General features: G+C 38.6%; 1 protein-coding gene across 3 annotated transcripts in view; it reads left to right on the top strand.

Moving 5' to 3' along the window:
• Nucleotides 1–20,000, top strand: part of esyt2a (extended synaptotagmin-like protein 2a) — a 64,759-nt gene that overhangs the window by 17,031 nt on the left and 27,728 nt on the right. For all 3 annotated transcript variants that reach the window (XM_080033558.1, XM_080033556.1, XM_080033557.1), the window contains exons 3-7: nucleotides 646–687; nucleotides 3,812–3,946; nucleotides 4,318–4,394; nucleotides 4,870–4,942; nucleotides 10,071–10,160. In XM_080033558.1, the coding sequence (XP_079889684.1) occupies nucleotides 646–687; nucleotides 3,812–3,946; nucleotides 4,318–4,394; nucleotides 4,870–4,942; nucleotides 10,071–10,160 (417 nt within the window). The remainder of the gene's footprint in view (nucleotides 1–645; nucleotides 688–3,811; nucleotides 3,947–4,317; nucleotides 4,395–4,869; nucleotides 4,943–10,070; nucleotides 10,161–20,000) is intronic.

Genomic DNA, 20,000 nt, shown 5'->3' with positions numbered 1-20,000 from the left:
TATATAGTAGTATGTAGAAAAAAGATTTAGGATGTCCCGATTCTTGTGGCCAGATTTAGGATGGTTAGAAGTACCCGGATGTCCTACTTCATGCGGCCAAGATTGTTAGTGTTGAAAACTGCATCCTATTTGGGCGATTCTGACCCACAATCCAGTGCGCACGTGAAGTGACGTCACATCGACGAAGCCTCCATATGAAAACAAACGGGGATGCGACGGATATAAAAGCAAGAGGCAAGATCAAGGCGCAATGTTATGATGAAATAAGAGAGTAAAGTATGTCCCAATAGTATGCCTACTGCATCCTAACTAGATTATTTTTATCGTCGGATTTAGTATGTAGAATAGAAAAAAGAAAGAGTATGCGATTTATATTTTATTTATTTATTTGTTTAAAAAAGACAATCTGTTTGTTTGTGTGATGTTTTGTATGTTGTGAGGGTGCAGGTGTTTGTTCGTTTGTTATGAAAGAAAAGGAAAAACTTTCAATAAATGTATTGTGAAAAACCCAAACTAAAACCCACTGTAGCACCTCCCTATAGTAATGTGTGTAGAGATGGAGTCAGTGGATACATAACTGTTCAGGCCGAAAATCTACAAAGAATAGAAGAACGTGATACTAACTTCTAATTTCTCTTGTTCCAGGTCCATTACCCAGACGTGGAGAGAGTGGAGTGGCTGAATAAGGTACACACAGACACACACACACACACAAGCGCAAAATACACACAGACATGCACACACACACACACACACACATAGAGACGAGCACGCATGCACACACACACACATGCATGCATGCATGCAAGCAAGCAAGCGCACACACACACACACACACATGCAAAACACACACACATTGTTAAAAATAGGATCTAAATCTAGACCCCGACCCATCTACCAGCTCCCTGGGGAGAGAGAGACAGAGAGAGAGAGAGGGATGGAGAGAGAGGGAGGGAGGAAGGGAGAGACAGACAGACAGACAGACAGACAGACAGACAGACAGACAGACACAGGGTGAGAGAGAGAAAGAGAGAGACACACAGAGAAAGATATAAAGAGTGCTATTCTCTGGAGTATCACTGAGTGTATATCTTCAGTTGGACTTCCAGTAAGAAGATAATGGATCTGAGAATCAACATGAGGAAAAGCTTTTTAACTGCAAAACATTAAACCAGGATGACAGGGTGTGGAGTGTGTCTATAATTGTTGTTTACACACACAGAGGGAGATGGTCGGATTTAAAGGGCCAATAACAAAGATTTATGCTCCTCCAAACACACACACACACACACACACACACGCACAGACACACACACACACACACACACACACACACACACACACACATAACGCAAAATACACACACACACACACATAACGCAAAATACACACTCACTCACTCACTCACTCACTCACTCACTCACTCACTCACTCACTCACTCACTCACTCACTCACTCACTCACTCACATACACTGCACTGCACTGCTATAATTTATCTGGGAAGGTGTTGACACAGCTCATAAACTAAGTATGAAGGGCAGTTAAATCCAGATTTTTCGTTAGCTGATATATTTAAATAGGGATTTTTATTTTATTTGATCAATAATTAAGCATTATAAACATACTTCATAAAGCAAGTCAGAAGCGTGGCCGATTGTTCCTCTGCTCACACCCTTTATATATAAATAAAAATAAACAAAATATGATAATAAATGATAATAATATTTATAATAATAAAAAGCACACAGTTAATGTCGGTTCAAAATCACCTTTCTGCATTTATGAACCATTAACTTGACTTTATTAGAGGCTAACGCTTAAAGGCCTACTTCACCGGTTTGAATATGAAGGCGTATTGAATTCTGAGATCCTATGTAGTATAAATGTGCGAAAAAAATTGAAATCGGTTCATCCTAGCCTGAGAAAAGGCAGAAAGAGTGTTTTTTTAACCCTATATTTCTCTTTCTCGTGACATCACAGAAAGAGAAATATAGGGTTAAAAAAAAACGTACTTTGTAAATATTACTGTGATGTCTTTTACTGTGACATCACAGTAATATTTACAAAGTACGTTTTTTTTGCACATTTATACTACATAGGATCTCAGAGTTCAATACACCTTCATATTCAAACCGGTGAAGTAGGCCTTTAATATTGAAGTCCCATCTATGAAGACATAGCCACTGGTCTCTGCAGCATTTCTACTTTCAATCCCAGAAAATATATATTGCAACATAAAACTCAACCAATGTACCAGAACACTGTCTGAGACGAATAAAACTAGAAGAAAGAGATTCCCTCCGTGCAGTGGAGTGTATTAAAAGTCAACCAGGCACCAAGCAGCCAGTAAAAGCCAATGAGTGCAGGTGTATATCAACAGCTAACAGTGTTACAGAGAATTTGGTGAAGTCGTCTGAAATAGGTCTTAGCTCCGGACTGCCACACACTATGTCTTTTTAAAATTGTATTTAAAGGTGCTACGAGGAACTTTTAAATATTTCTGAAATAGTCAAATTTTTCCTCTCATGATCATAAATTACATGTAACAGCAAACGAGACCATCAGTGGAAAGAATGCTATTTTTTTTTATATAGTTTTTCTTAAAGGGGTAGTTCAGGATTTTAGACATAGGGCCTTATTCCCAAGTTAGCCTTGGTGTTCTTTATCAGTGGAGACCGTTTTCAACACATTTAATTCAGTCCTTCTAGTTGCAGAGTGCGCTCGTGCTAAGCTAGCGCACGGCATCGGGGGGATACCAGCCTGCTACTAAAACAGTCTTACCCACTCCACAGTACACCCGAGGCCAATCAATTATAACGCCAGACTATCGATGTAAATGTCTGTGTTGATAGAATAATTTTAGAAATAAAACCAACCTCGCATCGCATGAATTATGGCATTTTGAGGGACTACTTTCTTAGCAGCAGCGGACTTTTACTTTGCTGTGTAACCGAATCACTACAGCAGAAAGTAAACAGAGCAGCGTGGGACAGAAACTGAAACTGCACTGCCACCAGTCTACCGTCATTCTGTCCCGGTTCTCTGCTGCAGCTCCAGCGGGGGCTGTCTCTACAGACGCTCTTTCTCTTTCTGCCCTTTGAGCATCCCTCTCAATTCTTCATCAGTGTATTCCGGCTCGTACAGGTACGGGCAGCAGCAGGTAAACAAACTATTATAGAGCCTGTAACCTAGGTATTAGTCCGCCGCTGCCGCAGCCTACAAGGAATAAAGTCCCTCAAAATGCAATATGCGAGGTTGGTTTTATTTCTAAAATTATTCTATCAACACAGACATTTACATCGATAGTCTGGCGTTATAATTGATTGGCCTCGGGTGTACTGTGGAGTGGGTAAGACTGTTTTAGTAGCAGGCTAGGTATCCCCCCGATGCCGTGCGCTAGCTTAGCACGAGCGCACTCTGCAAGTAGAAGGACCGAATTAAATGTGTTGAAAACTGTCTCCACTGATAAAGAACACCAAGGCTAACTTGGGAATAAGGCCCTATGTCTAAAATCCTGAACTACCCCTTTAATGCCTTTGTCATGGGTATACGCTCACCCTGGAACAACAGCTGGCGTAGTAAAAACACTACCGCTTTTGTCCAAAGGGGGGCGCTAGAATTAACATAATTTCTGTCTCTACAAACTGTCTAATAAAGAAAATAAAAATAAAAAATCGTAAAAAAATAATAAAAATCTTAAAAAAAAAATAGGATTTGAATATATATACTGTATGTGATGTATTTGTCTTATTCTCTAATTCTCCTTCTCTCTCTCTCTCTCTCTCTCTCTCTCTCTCTCTCCTCTCTCAGACGGTGAAACAGATGTGGCCGTTTATCCGTCAGTTTGTGGACAAGCTGTTCAGAGACACGATAGAACCGGCAGTGAAGGGAGCCAACCCCCATCTCAGCTCCTTCTGCTTCACCAAGATAGACATGGGAGACAAGGTGAGCACACAACCACACAACCACACAACCACACTGATGAGAATATGATGACAATATTAACCAAGCACCAAGCGTACCAATGTTTTGGTTCAGAGCTGAACACAGTGAACCATAACATTCTGGAGTAGAAGGAGATGAGACTTTATCTATACAATGACCTAAGTGTCTCCTAACAGGCTCCAAGGCTGACCTAGAGTCTGTGAGACAGACACACAAGATAGGCATATATGAACTATTAATCTTTCCCATTAATATTACAACTAAAGACCCAAAATTCCCTCACACTATATTTTGAGGATTTGCTTAAGATTTGCTCACTTGCACCATGTTTCGTCATATCTGATCATTTTTATTTTATTTTTTCCCTTTAGCCTCTGAGAGTGAACGGGGTGAAAGTTTACACGGAGAATGTAGACAAGAGGCAAGTCATCATGGACCTACAGATCAGGTAAACACAGTAAAAACCCCTCACAAGTTTATTATTATTATTATTATTATTATTATTATTATTATTATTATTATTATTATTATTATTATTATTATTATTATTATTATTATTATTATTATTATTATTATTATTATTATTATTATTATTATTATTATTATTATCTAAGTATTCCCCTCTTTCTTCCTTTGCTTTTACATAACAACATAGTAACACCGGGGACCCATATTAAAAATCATGAAAAAGTGCAATTTGCATAAAATATTATTGACCTCTTTTTTGTTTGTAGTATATTTAATTCTTTGCACATATGGTTTGGTATTGTTTTAAGCAACTTGTAATTCTGGTTTTAAAGGTTCTAAAGAAATTATTAAAAGTTTATTATTATCAAAGTATTCCCGTCTTTCTTCCTTTGCTTTGTCATAATATATATAACATTCAATCATCTAACTGTTTTTTTCCTGGTGTTTCGTTTTAGTTTTGTGGGGAACACAGAAATCGACGTGGACATCAAGAAATACTACTGCAGAGCTGGAATCAAGAGCATACAGGTGAGAATGATAGACAGACAGACAGACAGACAGACAGACAGACAGACAGACAGACAGACAGACAGACAGACAGACAGACAGACAGACAGACAGACAGACAGACAGACAGACAGACAGACAGACAGGTGAGACTGACTGCAAGGCGGATGCAGAATGAATCGCCCCTTGGGGATTATTAATAAAGAGTTCTGAATCTGAATCAGATGTCATTATATCAGGACAACATAATTCACACAGCGAGTGAAAAAGTGAGAAAAAAAGTTAGTTAAATTATCAACGAAATTGTCATGGTAAGTGCACATCAATTTGGTGCAAGACATTTAAAGAAATGTTGTTGGGGCGCTCCAGTGGCGTAGTGGATAGAGCGCGTACCATATTGGCTCCGGCCTTCGTTGCAGTGGTCGTGGGTTCAAATCTGACCCGTGGACCTTTACTGCAGGTCATCCCCCCTCTCTCTCTCTCTCTCTCTCCCTCTGTCTCCCCATTTAAACTATGTACTATCTAATAATGCTTGAAGATCCCCCCCAAAAAAAACCTTAAAAAAAAAAGTTAATAAAATTGCCATGGTAAGTTCAAAACATTGATATAACTAATACAAATCATATAGATATTAATCTGATAATCAATATTATATTATAAGACTATAGAAAATAAACAAGAAAATACTTTTACTTTCAGCCTTTGGTTGGCAGCCCTTTCCCCTGCGACCCCGACTGCCGTATTAACCCGTGACGTCTCTAGAAATACTTTTACATAATGTGTTGACACACGGCCGATAAAGGAGACGCTATCTACCTGGCTGTTTGCAGAAGATCAGGCCATATGTACTGTTCAGACATCAGAGAGAGAGAGAGGGAGGGAGGGAGAGAGAGAGAGGGATAGAAGGAAAGAAAGTACATGGAGGAAAGATTTTCAGAGAAATGGCTGCGTTCCAAATCTCATACTCTTTCTTTTTGCTATTCTCCATACTACATTTGATCATAAAAAGTATGTAGTGTGATGGAAGTTCTGTTAAGGTTGGAGGTCAACTCAGGTGGAAGAATATTTCAGGAGACATGGATGAATTATGAAGCAATATTTATTACAGACTTGGCCAAGGAGAACCGGACTGCAACTCTCGTGACTTGCACTTCAATTCTGACAAACTCATGCTTAGAGCTGTGTTTTAACCTGGCGCTATCTCTACCACCTCCCCGGCTCGGGCACCAAGCGTACCAATGTTTTGGTTCAGAGCTGAACACAGTGAACCATAACATTCTGGAGTCTAAGGAGATGAGACTTTATCTATACAGCTGACCTAAGTGTCTCCTAACAGGCTCCAAAGCTGACCTCGAGTCTGTGAGACAGACACACAAGATAGGCATATATGACCTATTATCTTTCCCATTAATATTACAACTAAAGACCCAAAATTCCCTCACATGTAGTACTTATTTATTTCATCATAACATTGCGCCTTGAATTTGCCTCTTGTTTATATATCCGTCGCATCGCTGGTTCTTTTCACTCGGAGGCTCAGTCCATGTGACATAACTTCTGCTGCAGTGGATTGTGGGTCAGAATCGGCAAAAAAAAAGCTGCTGATTTCCACAGTAAAAATCCCGTAGTAGGGGCATCTGGGTATTTTTCAGCATGATGCGTCTGACCACAAAAATCAGGACATCCTAAATCTTTTTCTACCATACTAAATAGCAGGAAAGTATGGGGATTGGAACGCAGGGAGAGTTTGCCTTTGTGCATAGGACTTAAATCTTGAAGCAGTGAGTTCTGAGCTGTGCGTCAGCTTTTCACAGGCTGCTTCTGAAGGAATAAGAAGTTGGGACAGTAAAGAGCTTATAGTGACGTCTGTGTCAAGCTCTGGGAAGGTTTTCCACACTTTATATGTCAGCTTAAATAAGTTATATCCAGTTACAGTGCTGCTTGAAAGTATGTGAACCCCTTGAGCATTTTGGAATTGTATTTAGTTTAACCGTTATTAATTAATTTTTATCAATACCAGCATTTCTTCTATTAAAACTGGGGTGGAGGATTTAGGGAGAAAATGGCAGTTGGGATAGAGATTCGAATCCAAATACCTCAACTGCTCCACTTGTTCTCTTTGGTCCCTCCCCTATGGTCCCTCCCTGACACGCTCTACACCAACAAAGTCGTGCCAAAGTGAATGGACAGTCCCAACAGCCAATAAGAACAGAGAATCGGAGCCTTGCTCTGGTTGGTCAAAGTGTACAGCTCATGTTAACTTTGACCAATCAGAAATCACATACCCCCAGCTTTAAATAACAGATGTTTGTCTATCAATTCCACATTTTTCTTTTCTGGAAATCAATTGTTAAAACAAATAAAAACAAATAATGGCTCAAGAAGTTCACATAATTTCAAGCAGCACTGTATATGTTCGTTTTGACAATATATAAGGGTCCAACGTTTTTAAAGAAAAGATTTTGGATACAGCGTTTTTTAAATTTTATAAATCAAAATAATACCATGTACAGGTCTCAAAAATGCATATAAGTGTAACATAAGTCAGACAGTTAACAAATCTTTCTGTGATAACTTTCAGAATAGTGCTGAGAATGATTATGGAAAGCTTAGTTGATGTAAGTGCTTTAGAAGTTGAGATTTTTGGTTCAGAGTATTGAGAAAAACTAATGTTGAGATAATGGCCTTTAAAGATGGTTGTATACTATAATATGTTGTTTGTAAATTAAATGAATAATCTGGCTTTATATACACTTTAAAGGTGCTCCGAGGAACTTTCAGTTTGTGTTAATTCTAGCGCCCCCCTTTGGACAAAAGCGGTAGTGTTTTTACCACACCAGCTGTTGTTCCTGGGTGAGCGTATACCCATGACAAAGGCATTAAGAAAAAACTATATAAAAAAATGATTCTTTGCACTTATAGTTTTGTTTGCTGTTACATGTAATTCATGATCATCAGAGGAAAAAATGAGACTGTTTCAGAAATGTTTAAAAGTTCCTCATAGCACCTTTAATAAACTACATAACGGCGTTAAGGTTAAACAAAAAAGCCTATTTGAGATCTCTCCAATGCACTTGTTCAGATGAATATAACGTTGGTATTTGATTCCCCAGTACAGAGAGAGAGAGAGTTTGGCCACGACCAAATTTGGTGTTGCAGTCAGACCGTCTGCATATCTGAGCCTTGAGTCAGACCAGAGAAAAGCAGGGCAGAGTTCTGAGTAATGAAAAAGCTCTTTCAAGGGATTAATACTAACTATATTAAAATAGCATTATTCTCACCGATGGTCTTTTTTGCTGTAACATGTCATTTATGATCATCAGAGGAAAAAATAAACTGTTTCATTAACCATTTAAAAGTTCCTCATAGTCACTTAAAGGTGCAGTGTGTAACATGACATCATCAAGAAAGTTCTACAAAGTTCTAGAATGCAACGCTCCCTGGGTAACCCCAACCCTTTAGAATAATAACAGAAGCTACAGTGGCCTTCAAGGACATGGACAATTCTAAATTTTAAACAATGCACCTGATGACATTCCAACTATGACACTTTCAAGATGGCGGCACTAGGCCTAGGGGAAAATTATGCACTAAATTAAATGTACTTATGGATATTTTAATTACTTTCTACAAAATCTGCTAGGAAATAAAACCCAAAATTCTACACACTGCAGGTTTAAAGGGGCAGTGTGTAATATGACATCATCAAGTAAGTTCTACAAAGTTCTAAAATGCAACGCTCCCTGGGTAACCCCACCCTTTTTGAATAATAACAGAAGCTACAGTGGCCTTCAAGGACAAGAACAATTCTAAATTTTAAACAATGCACCTGATGACATTCCAAAAACATGGAATGCTCCATACGACTTGCCCGCTCAATGGACAAAATGTAATATTAATATTTGTAATTCTCCGCTCGGGAGGATAATTCAGATTATTGGCAGAGGTGATTTTACACCAATGAGGACATATTTATGAATGAGGATATTGATTTTAGCTGATAAATTACTTAAAATGTTACACAGTGTCCCTTTAAAGGTGCACTATGAAGTGAACATTTTCTAAGGTTTATTCTCATAATTTAATAAACAAACTTTCCTCACAGGGAAATGTGATCCCTGGAACACTGTTTGAAGTTAGAAAGCTTCCTGAAAAGTTACTGTTTCACTGTGGTTGTTGTTGTTTACAGCAGCAGGGCCCACAGTTTGGTTTACAAGAAATGTAAACTGAGTAATGAAAAAACTTTTGAAGGAGAAACATTCACTCGTAGCCTCTGTAAACCAGGTTTAAAACGTCTACTAACATGCAACTAACTCCCCATATTACATAGTTAAAAGGGGTTTTGTGGATTTGTGTTTACAGTTATACGGGCTTTTTAAAATCATCTAGAAAAGCGCTATATATCAATGCAATGTGTATTACGTCTGTAATTTTAGTTTAACATGAAAAAACATTTGACCTGCGCTGTGTTTTTAAAGTATCACTTGATCATAAATAAATAAATAGATGAAGAAGGCCGTAGTCCTGTGAAAATAAATGTTTTAATAAATATGTCAAATAAAAAAGAATAAACCGTAGACCTATATAGTCAGATTCATACTGTTATATTTCCTCCTTCCAGCTCCAGAAGGTATAAAATCCATGTGCCATCGCTGAGGGCTTTAAACTCATGTAGATGCACCGACAGTGTTGTTGTGATTAGGGCTGCAACTAACGATTATTTTGATAATCGATTAATCTGTCGATTATTTTCTCGATTAATCGATTATTAATCGATTAGTGTTTTGGTCCGTAAAATGTCAGAAAATGGTGAAAAATGTTGATCAATTTTCCAAAGCCCATGTTGACGTCCTCAAATGTATTGTTATGTCCAAAACACAAATATTCACATTTGAGAAGCTGAAATCAGAGAATTTGGAAATGTTTTATTAAAAAAATACTCAAAACGATTAATCGATTATCAAAATAGTTGGCGATTATTTTAGTAATCGATTAATACTCGATTAGTCGATTAATCGTTGCAGCTCTAGTTGTGATTACTCAGAATTCCTCATGGGGGAGGGCAACATAAGTTACACACTATAGCTTTAAGAAGTCCAGTAATAATAAACAGTAGACAGATTCATAATGTGATATTTGCTCCTTCCAGCTCCATGGGACTCTGCGTGTGGTGATGGAGCCTCTACTGGGAGACATGCCTCTGATCGGAGCGCTGTCTGTCTTCTTCCTCAAGAAACCAGTGAGTCTGTCTGTCTGTCTGTCTGTCTGTCTGTCTGTCTGTCTGTCTGTCTGTCTTCTTCCTCAAGAAACCAGTGAGTACATTCACCTCCTGAAGTGTGTGTGTGTGTGTGAGTCAGTGTGTGTGTGTGTCTGTCTGTCTGTCTGTCTGTCTGTCTGTCTGTCTGTCTGTCTGTCTGTCTGTCTGTCTTCTTCCTCAAGAAACCAGTGAGTACATTCACCCTTAATCCTTATTCTTTGACTATTAGGTATGACTACTGTGTGGCATTTGTAAGCCTGTTAAATGGGTAAATTTCACTCTACATTACATTACATTACATGTCATTTTACCAGTGAGTAGATACATCTTTTTTTATAAAGGTAAATCCCATTGAGACCGGAGACTCTTTTACAAGGGAGACCTGTTCCCATTCACACGTTACCATTCACACACACACTTTCATACACCGATAGCAGGCTAACTATCAGGAGCAAGTTAGGGTTCAGTGTCTCTTTGCCCAGGGACACTTGGACATTTGGCGGGTAGACGGGGGATCGAACCACCGACCCTGCCGTTGAGGGTCGACACATCACCCATTCACACACACACATTCATACACCGATAGCAGCAGCAGCTACCACGCAGGGTGCAAGCTAACTATCAGGAGCAAGTTAGGGTTCAGTGTCTCTTTGCCCAGGGACACTTGGACATTTGGCGGGGAGACGGGGGATCGAACCACCGACCCTGTAACCCAGTGGACGACTGCCCTACACACTTCACCACAGCCGCCCTAAACTTGGAAATTGCACTCAAAATAATAATGAATTATAAATGTCTTATATAACTTTGGCCATAATGCCCATTTACAGAGCCTATGCTGTGTCCAGTATTGACATTATACTGCATGGATATACACACCAAGGCGTTTTTCAGTTTACAAAAGACCACCCTTCCCCCGTCCTCAGAGAGAGAGAGAGAGAGAGAGAGAGAGAGAGAGAGAGAGAGAGAGAGAGAAGAGAGAGAGAGAGAGAGAGAGAGAGAGAGAGAGAGAGAGAAGAGAGGAGAGAGAGAGAGAGAGAGAGAGAGGATGAGAGAGAGAGAGAGAGTGAGAGAGAGAGAGAGAGAGAGAGAGAGAGACTGTCCTCCTTTATCAGTGCATTCTTTCTCTCTGACGGCTCTCTTCCTTCCTGTTCCTCAACATATTTTATCTCCCAGATTCGGCCTTTGATTCTGGTGGCTCTAACATTAGCTATATAAATAAATATGCCTCAAACAGACATGTAAGAGTGTGTGTGTGTGAGAGAGTGTGTGTGTGTGTGTGTGACAGTTTGTTCTCCTCCAAAAATGTGTTTCTAGTCTGAATTTAGAAGAAAGAGGCGTCAGTTTTGACAGTAGCAATACTTAAAGGTGGAGTCAGTGATTCTGGTCCAAATTTTGTGAATATCTCCTCACGATCCACCACCGGTGAAGATATATGTATATCTTTATTACACCACAGTCTAGAAGCACCGATGGTTGGTTGTCTGACACACACACACACACACACACACACACGCACACACACACACACACACACACTAGAATGACTCATCACAGTGACTGGTGTGTGGTGGCTGTTTGGATTCTGGTATTTCTCCATCCTGTTCCTCCTCGTGTTGTGTTGTGGCAGGTTGCCTAGCTACAGTCTAACAGCTGAGTTTATCATGCATTTTGAATTTAGTCTTATATCTGATTAAACCTGCAGTGTGTAGAATTTTGGGTTTTATTTCCAAACAGATTTTGTAGAAAGTAATTATAATATCCATAAGTACATTTAATTTTGTGCATAATAGCTGAAAACATTTTTTTGAATTATTTTTTTTCCCCTTAGAAAGGGTCTCATATATGTCCATATTTCTGCATATTTTGGACCAAGGCCTAGTGCCGCCATCTTGAAAGTGTCATAGTTGGAATGTCATCAGGTGCATTGTTTAAAATTTAGAATTGTTCTTGTCCTTGAAGGCCACTGTAGCTTCTGTTATTATTCTAAAGGGGTGGGGTTACCCTGGGAGCGTTACATTCTAGAACTTTGTAGAACTTTCTTGATGATGTCATATTACACACTGCACCTTTAAATTGAGTTAACATCTTTCCATATTATCCATATACTGTATATAGTGTATATTCTCACTCGCTATTGAGAATGATGCCATCTTAATTCATTGTTGAAGTTTTTTTTTTCTTGGGTAGTTTTTCTTTATCTGAATCTAAGGTCTAAGCAGGATAGAGGGTAGATGGATGGGTGGATAGATAGATAGATAGATAGATAGATGGATGGATGGATGGATGGATAGATAGATAGATGGATAGATAGATAGATAGATAGATAGATAGAAAGATGGATAGATAGATAGATAGATAGATAGATAGATAGATGGACGGACGGACGGACGGACGGACAGACAGACAGACAGACAGATCATAACTTTCTAAAACACTCAATACGTTATGTATGAGAGACAAAACCCAAATGAGATATAGATGTATTTACAAAGAACCCTGGCTATGCAGGCCTGTGTCAGCTGATTGTGTTGATAAGTTTGTTGCCTTGCTTTTGTTTTCATTTGCGGCCGTACCATTACTGTTGAGCTCATGGTTTCAGGTCATAAATCAAATCATCATGAAACACAAGTCGAGAAACCAAACCCAACTTCATCAAAGACATGCCAGGGATGTGGCAACACAGATAACAATGTTGGTGTGAAAGTCTTCTAACCACTTGGGTCATGATTTATAATATCTCTACAACAAAAGAATGAATAACCATGAAATACTTTTGATTACTAAGAAATAGAATGGATGGGGGCGCCCTTAGCTCAGTTGGTAGGGCGTCCCCCCCATGGGCCTCGGCCAGCAGCGGACACGGGTTCGATTCCAGCCCGCAGTCGTTCTCTGCATGTCACTCCCCTCTCTCTGCCCCATTTCAACTCTGTCTCTACACTGTCAATAAAGCAGAAACATGCCAAAAAAATAAAGAAAAATAAATAGAATGGACATTTTAAAAGGTTGAACAAGTTAAGGGTTGAGTATTACACCCACATAAAATATGTGATAAGTTGGAAAGGGTTGAATTATTTATAATGTAATTTAATTGAAAAGAATAAATGAATTAATATAATAATATAATATGTATATTATGTATATATATATAATATATAATAAGTAGCGGAAAATGGACATTCTGACCAGCTAAGTGTGTGTATTGACATGTGAAGGTACAAACAAATGAATACTAGTCTGTTTGAACATACAAGATAATTTACCAAGTTAGACTAAATGAAACTTTTTGACTTATTAAACCTGCAGTGTGTAGAATTTTGGGTTTTATTTCCTAGCAGATTTTGTAGAAAGTAATTATAATATCCATAAGTACATTTAATTTAGTGCATAGTAGCTGAAAAACAATTTTTAATATTTTTTTTTCCCTTAGAAAGGGTCTCATATATGTCCATATTTCTGTATATTTTGGACCAAGGCCTAGTGCCGCCATCTTGAAAGTGTCATAGTTGGAATGTCATCAGGTGCATTGTTTAAAATTTAGAATTGTTCTTGTCCTTGATAGGGAGCGTTGCATTCTAGAACTTTGTAGAACTTTCTTGATGATGTCATATTACACACTGCACCTTTAAGTGTGTGTGTGCTCATGCAGAAAAGCTGCTGTGAGACTGAATAGCTGAACGTTGCTGTTGAAAAGCCGAAGCTAGAATATAATTATTGCAGTTCTTTTATTTGTGACTGTGAATTTCCTGAAAGTTGTGCAGATGACTTCAGCTGTCCTAAACTGACTGGTAATGTTGGTGTGTGTGTGTGTGTGTGTGTGTGTGTGTGTCTTTGTTACCATGCTTGTGTGTGTGTGTGTGTGTGTTTTTCTGTCTTTGTTACCGCACGTGTGTGTGTGTGTGTGTGTGTGTGTGTGTGTGCACTATTTGCAATTAACTGATCTTAATATAAAACTAATTTCTTCTTTAATCCTAAATGTTGTGAGACTTTCTTCTTATGTCTGTGTAGATACAGGTGTGTGTGAGTTTGTGTGTGTGTGTGTGTGTGTGTGTGTTTGTGTGTGTGTGCATGACTTTGCGTGTATGTGTGAAAGTTTCCGTGTGTGTGTGTGTAGCATAGGGAAGTGGGTGTGTGTCTTTTTGTGGCCTAGTTAGCGCTCTAGAAATGTAGCCCACAGTCGACCACAATGCAGTTGTACCAGGCGGGCACAGGAAGCTATAGAAGCAGGGAGGGGATTTCACAGTAATGAAGTCATGTATAGAAATTATCACTGTCACGCAACAATAATTGTGCATACTATTTAACAATGCTTTATTAATGCTTAAAAACTCAGTCAGTCAGTCAGTCAGTCAGTCAGTCAGTCAGTCAGTCAGTCAGTCAGTCAGTCAGTCAGTCAGTCAGTCAGTCAGTCAGTCAGTCAGTCAGTCACTCAGTCACTCAGTCACTCACTCACTCACTCACTCACTCACTCACTCACTCACTCACTCACTCACTCACTCACTCACTCACTCACTCACTCACTCACTCACTCGTAATTTTGGCCTGAAAATGTAAAGACAAGGTAACCACAAATGACAACTTATATTAGCAAACACAATTTAATTATTTGGTTATTGTGATTATTGTTATTGGTGTCCTGGTGGAAATGCACCTGTTGGAAGACCAAGAAGAAGAAGAAGTACTATAGAATAAATAACTAAATACATCTTCACCTCATCACTTGATATTGTAGGAAAGACTTGAGGCAGTGGTGGATGATGCCATCTTTAGTAACTATAGCTTCTTGTCCTTGAAGGCCACCGTAGCTTCTGTCAATGTTCAGCTATCTAGAGATATTTCAGTTCTCAGTTGTGTCAGTTTTTGCTCATTTCTCTTCATCAGTTTCAGCGTCTGACATTTTAAGCCTCTTATAACACGTTTTCCACATTGCTGGCTCTATTAATCTCTCTCTCACACACACACACACACACACACACACACACACACACACACACACGAATACTTAGCACACACACACACACACACACACACACACACACACACACACATACGAATACATAGCACACACACAAACACACACACACACACGCACGCACACACACACACACACGCACGCACGCACACGCACGCACGCACACACACACACACACACACACACACACACACACACACACACACACACACACCTTCACAACATGCTGACAGCAGGTCATACCACATTAAATCCACATATACGTTAACCTTGACAACTGGCACTGGACGGCTCAGTCTCCTTGTATGGGCACTGGACGGATGGATGGATAGATAGACAGACAGACAGACAGACAGACAGACAGACAGACAGACAGACAGACAGACAGACAGACAGACAGACAGACAGACAGACTATTTATTTGTTATTGCAAGCTATACAACAACACTTTCTTTGAACAGTCTTGGTAGCAGTCGGTTTCATAAACATGTGGCCCATAGCAACACAGATATTTAACTCAAATTGATTTGTTTACTCACTGGCAAATCAAATCATATCAGCTGGTTTATCAAGACTGAGAGCTTGACTGTCTCTCTCTGGTCCACCTCAGCTGCACACACACACACACACACACACACACACACACACACAGTGGCGGCAGTGGCGAAGTGGGTAGGGAGTAGTAGTAGTAGTAGTAGTAGTAAAAATATTTATTTCAGTCCATCAAAGCACATCACATGCGATCAATAAAAAATAAAAAATAAAAAAATAAAAAAAATAATGGCCGAAAAGGTCTAGGCTGAAGCCGAGGCTTATTATGCCGACCCTTTTTACAATAATAGTAAGTTCATTATTAACACCTTCATTTACCATTATTAATTATATATATAAAAGAAAAATACATATACTGTATATATACTATATATATATATATATTTTTTTTTTTTAACGTTTACAAATATATAACTCTCTGCAAATACACAATATAATATAATACAATACAACAAGATATAATATGACATAATTCAATATAATATAATATAATACTATAAATATAATACACTAAAAATATAATATATATATTCATATTTTAACCTCTAAAATATATCATTTTCTACGCTTACACAACATAGCATAACATAACAGAACATAATATAATATAATAAGATACAATATAACATAATACAATCTAACATAAGATGACACAATATTATAAATATACCATAAATATGAATATAATATACTATAAACATTATTTACCATGAATACAACATAAGATAACATAATATAACACAACACATAATACAATATAATAATTCGAAAAAAAGAAAAACAACAAAAAAAACTAAAAAAATAAAACAAAGCAAAAACAAAGTCATAATGACGCTTTATATCTTTCTATTACCTTGGTTTTGAAATTCCTTTTGAATTTTTTAATAGAGTTGCACGTTTTTAGTTCACAGTCCAATTGGTTCCATAGGTTGATACCTTTAACGGAAATGCACCTACTCTTAGTGTCCGTTCTTGCCCCTGCACTTCTAAACATATGTGCGCCTCTTAATTGGTAGTGACCATCTCTAGCCCCAAACAGCTCCTGGATGCAGTGCGGAAGTGTTCTGTGATGTGCCTTGTACATTACAACTGCCGTTCTAAGGACAGCTAGATCTTCTAATTTCAAGGCGTGGAGTTTAATGAAAAGAGGATTTGTTGATGCATAATAGTTAGCATGAGTTACAATTCTTATGGCTTTTTTTTGCAGTAAAAAAATTTGGTTGATGTTTGTTTTATATGCGTTACCCCATACCTCAACACAGTAAGTGATGTAAGGAAGAATGAGGGAGCAATACAATATATATAGTGAGTTCTGATTTAAAATATTTTTCATTTTATACAATATTGCAATGGTTTTTGATATTTTTGATTTTATATTATTTATCTGTGGTTTCCAGTTAAGTCTATCATCGATTATGGTTCCCAAAAAAATATTTTCATTTACACGCTCAATTTCAACATCATTAATCTTAAGTTTAGCCTGTTCATTAATTTTCTTATTGCCAAAGATGATAAATTTTGTTTTTTTTAGGTTCAAAGACAGCTTATTAATGTCAAACCACTTCTTTAGAATTGTTAATTCGTTTTCCACTGCATCCAGGAGCTGCTCAAGGTCTTTTCCAGAGCAGTGCAAACTGGTGTCATCCGCAAACAAAACACACTTTAGTAATTTTGAGACGTCACATAAATCATTAATGTACATAATAAAAAGTTTAGGACCCAGCACAGAGCCCTGTGGGACCCCATGCGTTACTTTTTGCAAGTCAGAGTCTACATTATACATATGCACATATTGGTCTCTATCATCAAGGTAACTTTTAAGCCAGTTATGAGCAATGCCTCTTACACCATATCTTTCCATTTTTTCCAAGAGTATACCATGGTCAATTGTGTCGAAAGCCTTCTTTAGGTCGATAAAAACCCCAACTGTATATTCCCTGTTGTCTATTGCAGTAGATATCCCTTCAACCAGCTCCATCACTGCCATTGAGGTGGACATATTGCTTCTGAAACCGTACTGGTGGTCGCTCAATAGATGATGCTTCTCTATAAAATTATCTAATCTTGTAACAAACAATTTTTCAATTATTTTTGAGAATTGTGAGAGTGGGAGTCTGCCTCTGGAGTGCAGGGTCGGAGGTTCGATTCCCCGCCTACCCACATGTCAAAGTGTCCCTGGGCAAGACACTGAACCCCAAATTGCTCCCGATGGTTCAGACAGCGCCTTGCATGGCAGCTACTGCCATCGGTGTTTGAGTGTATGTATAAAAAATGTGTATTGTGAGGCGCCTTGTGACCCTGGTCTGTGAAGGGCGCTATATAAATAAAGCTTACTTACTTACTTACTTACACACACACACACACACACACGCATTCACACACACACACACACACACACACACACATACTGCGGCCTGTTTAGTGTAATATGAAGATGCCTATCTCTATGTTTTGACGAGGGTATGTAATTCCTTATCCTGGGGAATTTGAAAATATCAACGGTAGCCCTTCAATTAGTGTTATGGAAGTGTTTGCATGTTTGTAATGAATGCGTTAAGAGTGAGCGTGCAAGAAGTGGGTTGAAGTTTGAACTCGAGACTAGGGCGGAACATATTAATCGATTTAAAAATAAAATGGAAATTGCGATTAGAAACAACACATTTATCATTTACTCATGCCATGCTCCTCGTGAACCAGTCTGCGTATTCGCCCACAAACAACACACACGTAACACATCAGGAAAACCTTCCATTGGTGAGAAGGAAAAATTGTCCTTAAAGGAATACTTCACCCATACGGAACCAGCGTTCTATCATTATAAAATAACTATTATAATATAATGAATGAGGTTTTTCTTCCCTCAGTCTTCCCTTGGCCCAGCTGTCCTGTTAATCCTGACCTTTACTGTGATGTCACAAGAAGGAAACTGTAGGGTTAGACAGTGAGACCATAAAACACTCTTTCTGCCTTTTCTCAGGCTAAGATGATCCGATTTAATTTTTTTTTGCACATTTATACTAAATAGGATCTCCCAGTTCAATACACCTTCATATTCCAACCGGTGAAGTAGGTCTTTAAGCAACGTGGGACAGTTTAGGGAGTTTTTGCAATACTACAAACTTAGCTGCAGTTTTAGGACCGCAGTTGTAAGACCGAATTGTATGACATTGTACTTATAAGTTGTACTACAAGATTGATCCCATCCCGCCAAAATGCTACTGCCTGTTACGTACAAACAGATAATATGGACATACTTTTATCATCCTTTGAATTTGTCTAGAATGAATTATGTTAATCAATAACTCAACAATAAAGATAGTTGAGCTTGCCAAATCACGCTTAAAAAAATAATAATTTGGGGGCGCCCTTAGCTCAGTTGGTAGGGCGTCCCCCCCATGGGCCTCGGCCAGCAGCGGACCCGGGTTCGATTCCAGCCCGCAGTCGTTCTTTGCATGTCACTCCCCTCTCTGCCCCATTTCAACTCTGTCTCTACACTATCAATAAAGCATAATGTCCAATGTCCATGTAGCATTCATGTAGCTTAACACAGTTGCAGTAAACGACCATAAGCTTATCATACTTGGCAAATGTTATATAAACATATTGCATACCGTAATTCAGCAAGCCAAATAATCCCAGTGCATGTGAGAAAGGGGCTTTAGTTACTATATGATATGTGTCTGGCTGGCTGTGTTAGATCTCTGCACACATTTCAAAAAACTTTGAGAAAACTATTAACTGTCATTCAAACATTAGGTCCATAATCTTTTGAGAGAGAGAGAGAGAGAGAGAGAGAGAGAGAGAGAGAGAGAGAGAGAGAGAGAGAGAGATTAACACAATCGCTTAAAGGTTCAAATTGCACTGTAGCTGCAGTATCATAACGTGTCATTGTGTGTGTGTTGTGATGTTGTGACCATGTGATATCATAGTGTATTCAGCACTACAGAGCTTTCACCATATTCAAGAGATTAGATGTCAATATTGACCTTTCTTGCCCCATGACTAAAGGGTTTATGTAGCTCAGTTATAGACGGAACAGAACCTGTTAGTTGGCATAGCAAGTCCCTTAGAATAATATGCAAAACTCAGAACGCACGGATGACGAAACCTAACAATGCAAGCTGCTACAAGTTGGCCACATTCAGTTGTACGTCCTTGGACTCTCATATACTCTGACTGTGGGAGCTTAACCTGCTTTGCTAACCCACTTAAAACGCTTGTAGAATTCTTCAACATTAAAAACTGGGTTACCCAAGGAAATGGAGCAGGGATAAAAGTCCCACATTACACATAATGTC

This window comes from Ammodytes marinus (genome assembly GCF_949987685.1).
Source record: "Ammodytes marinus genome assembly, chromosome: 9".
NCBI classification, from domain to species: Eukaryota; Metazoa; Chordata; class Actinopteri; order Uranoscopiformes; family Ammodytidae; genus Ammodytes; species Ammodytes marinus.
This window is presented reverse-complemented; position numbering and strand designations above follow the sequence as displayed.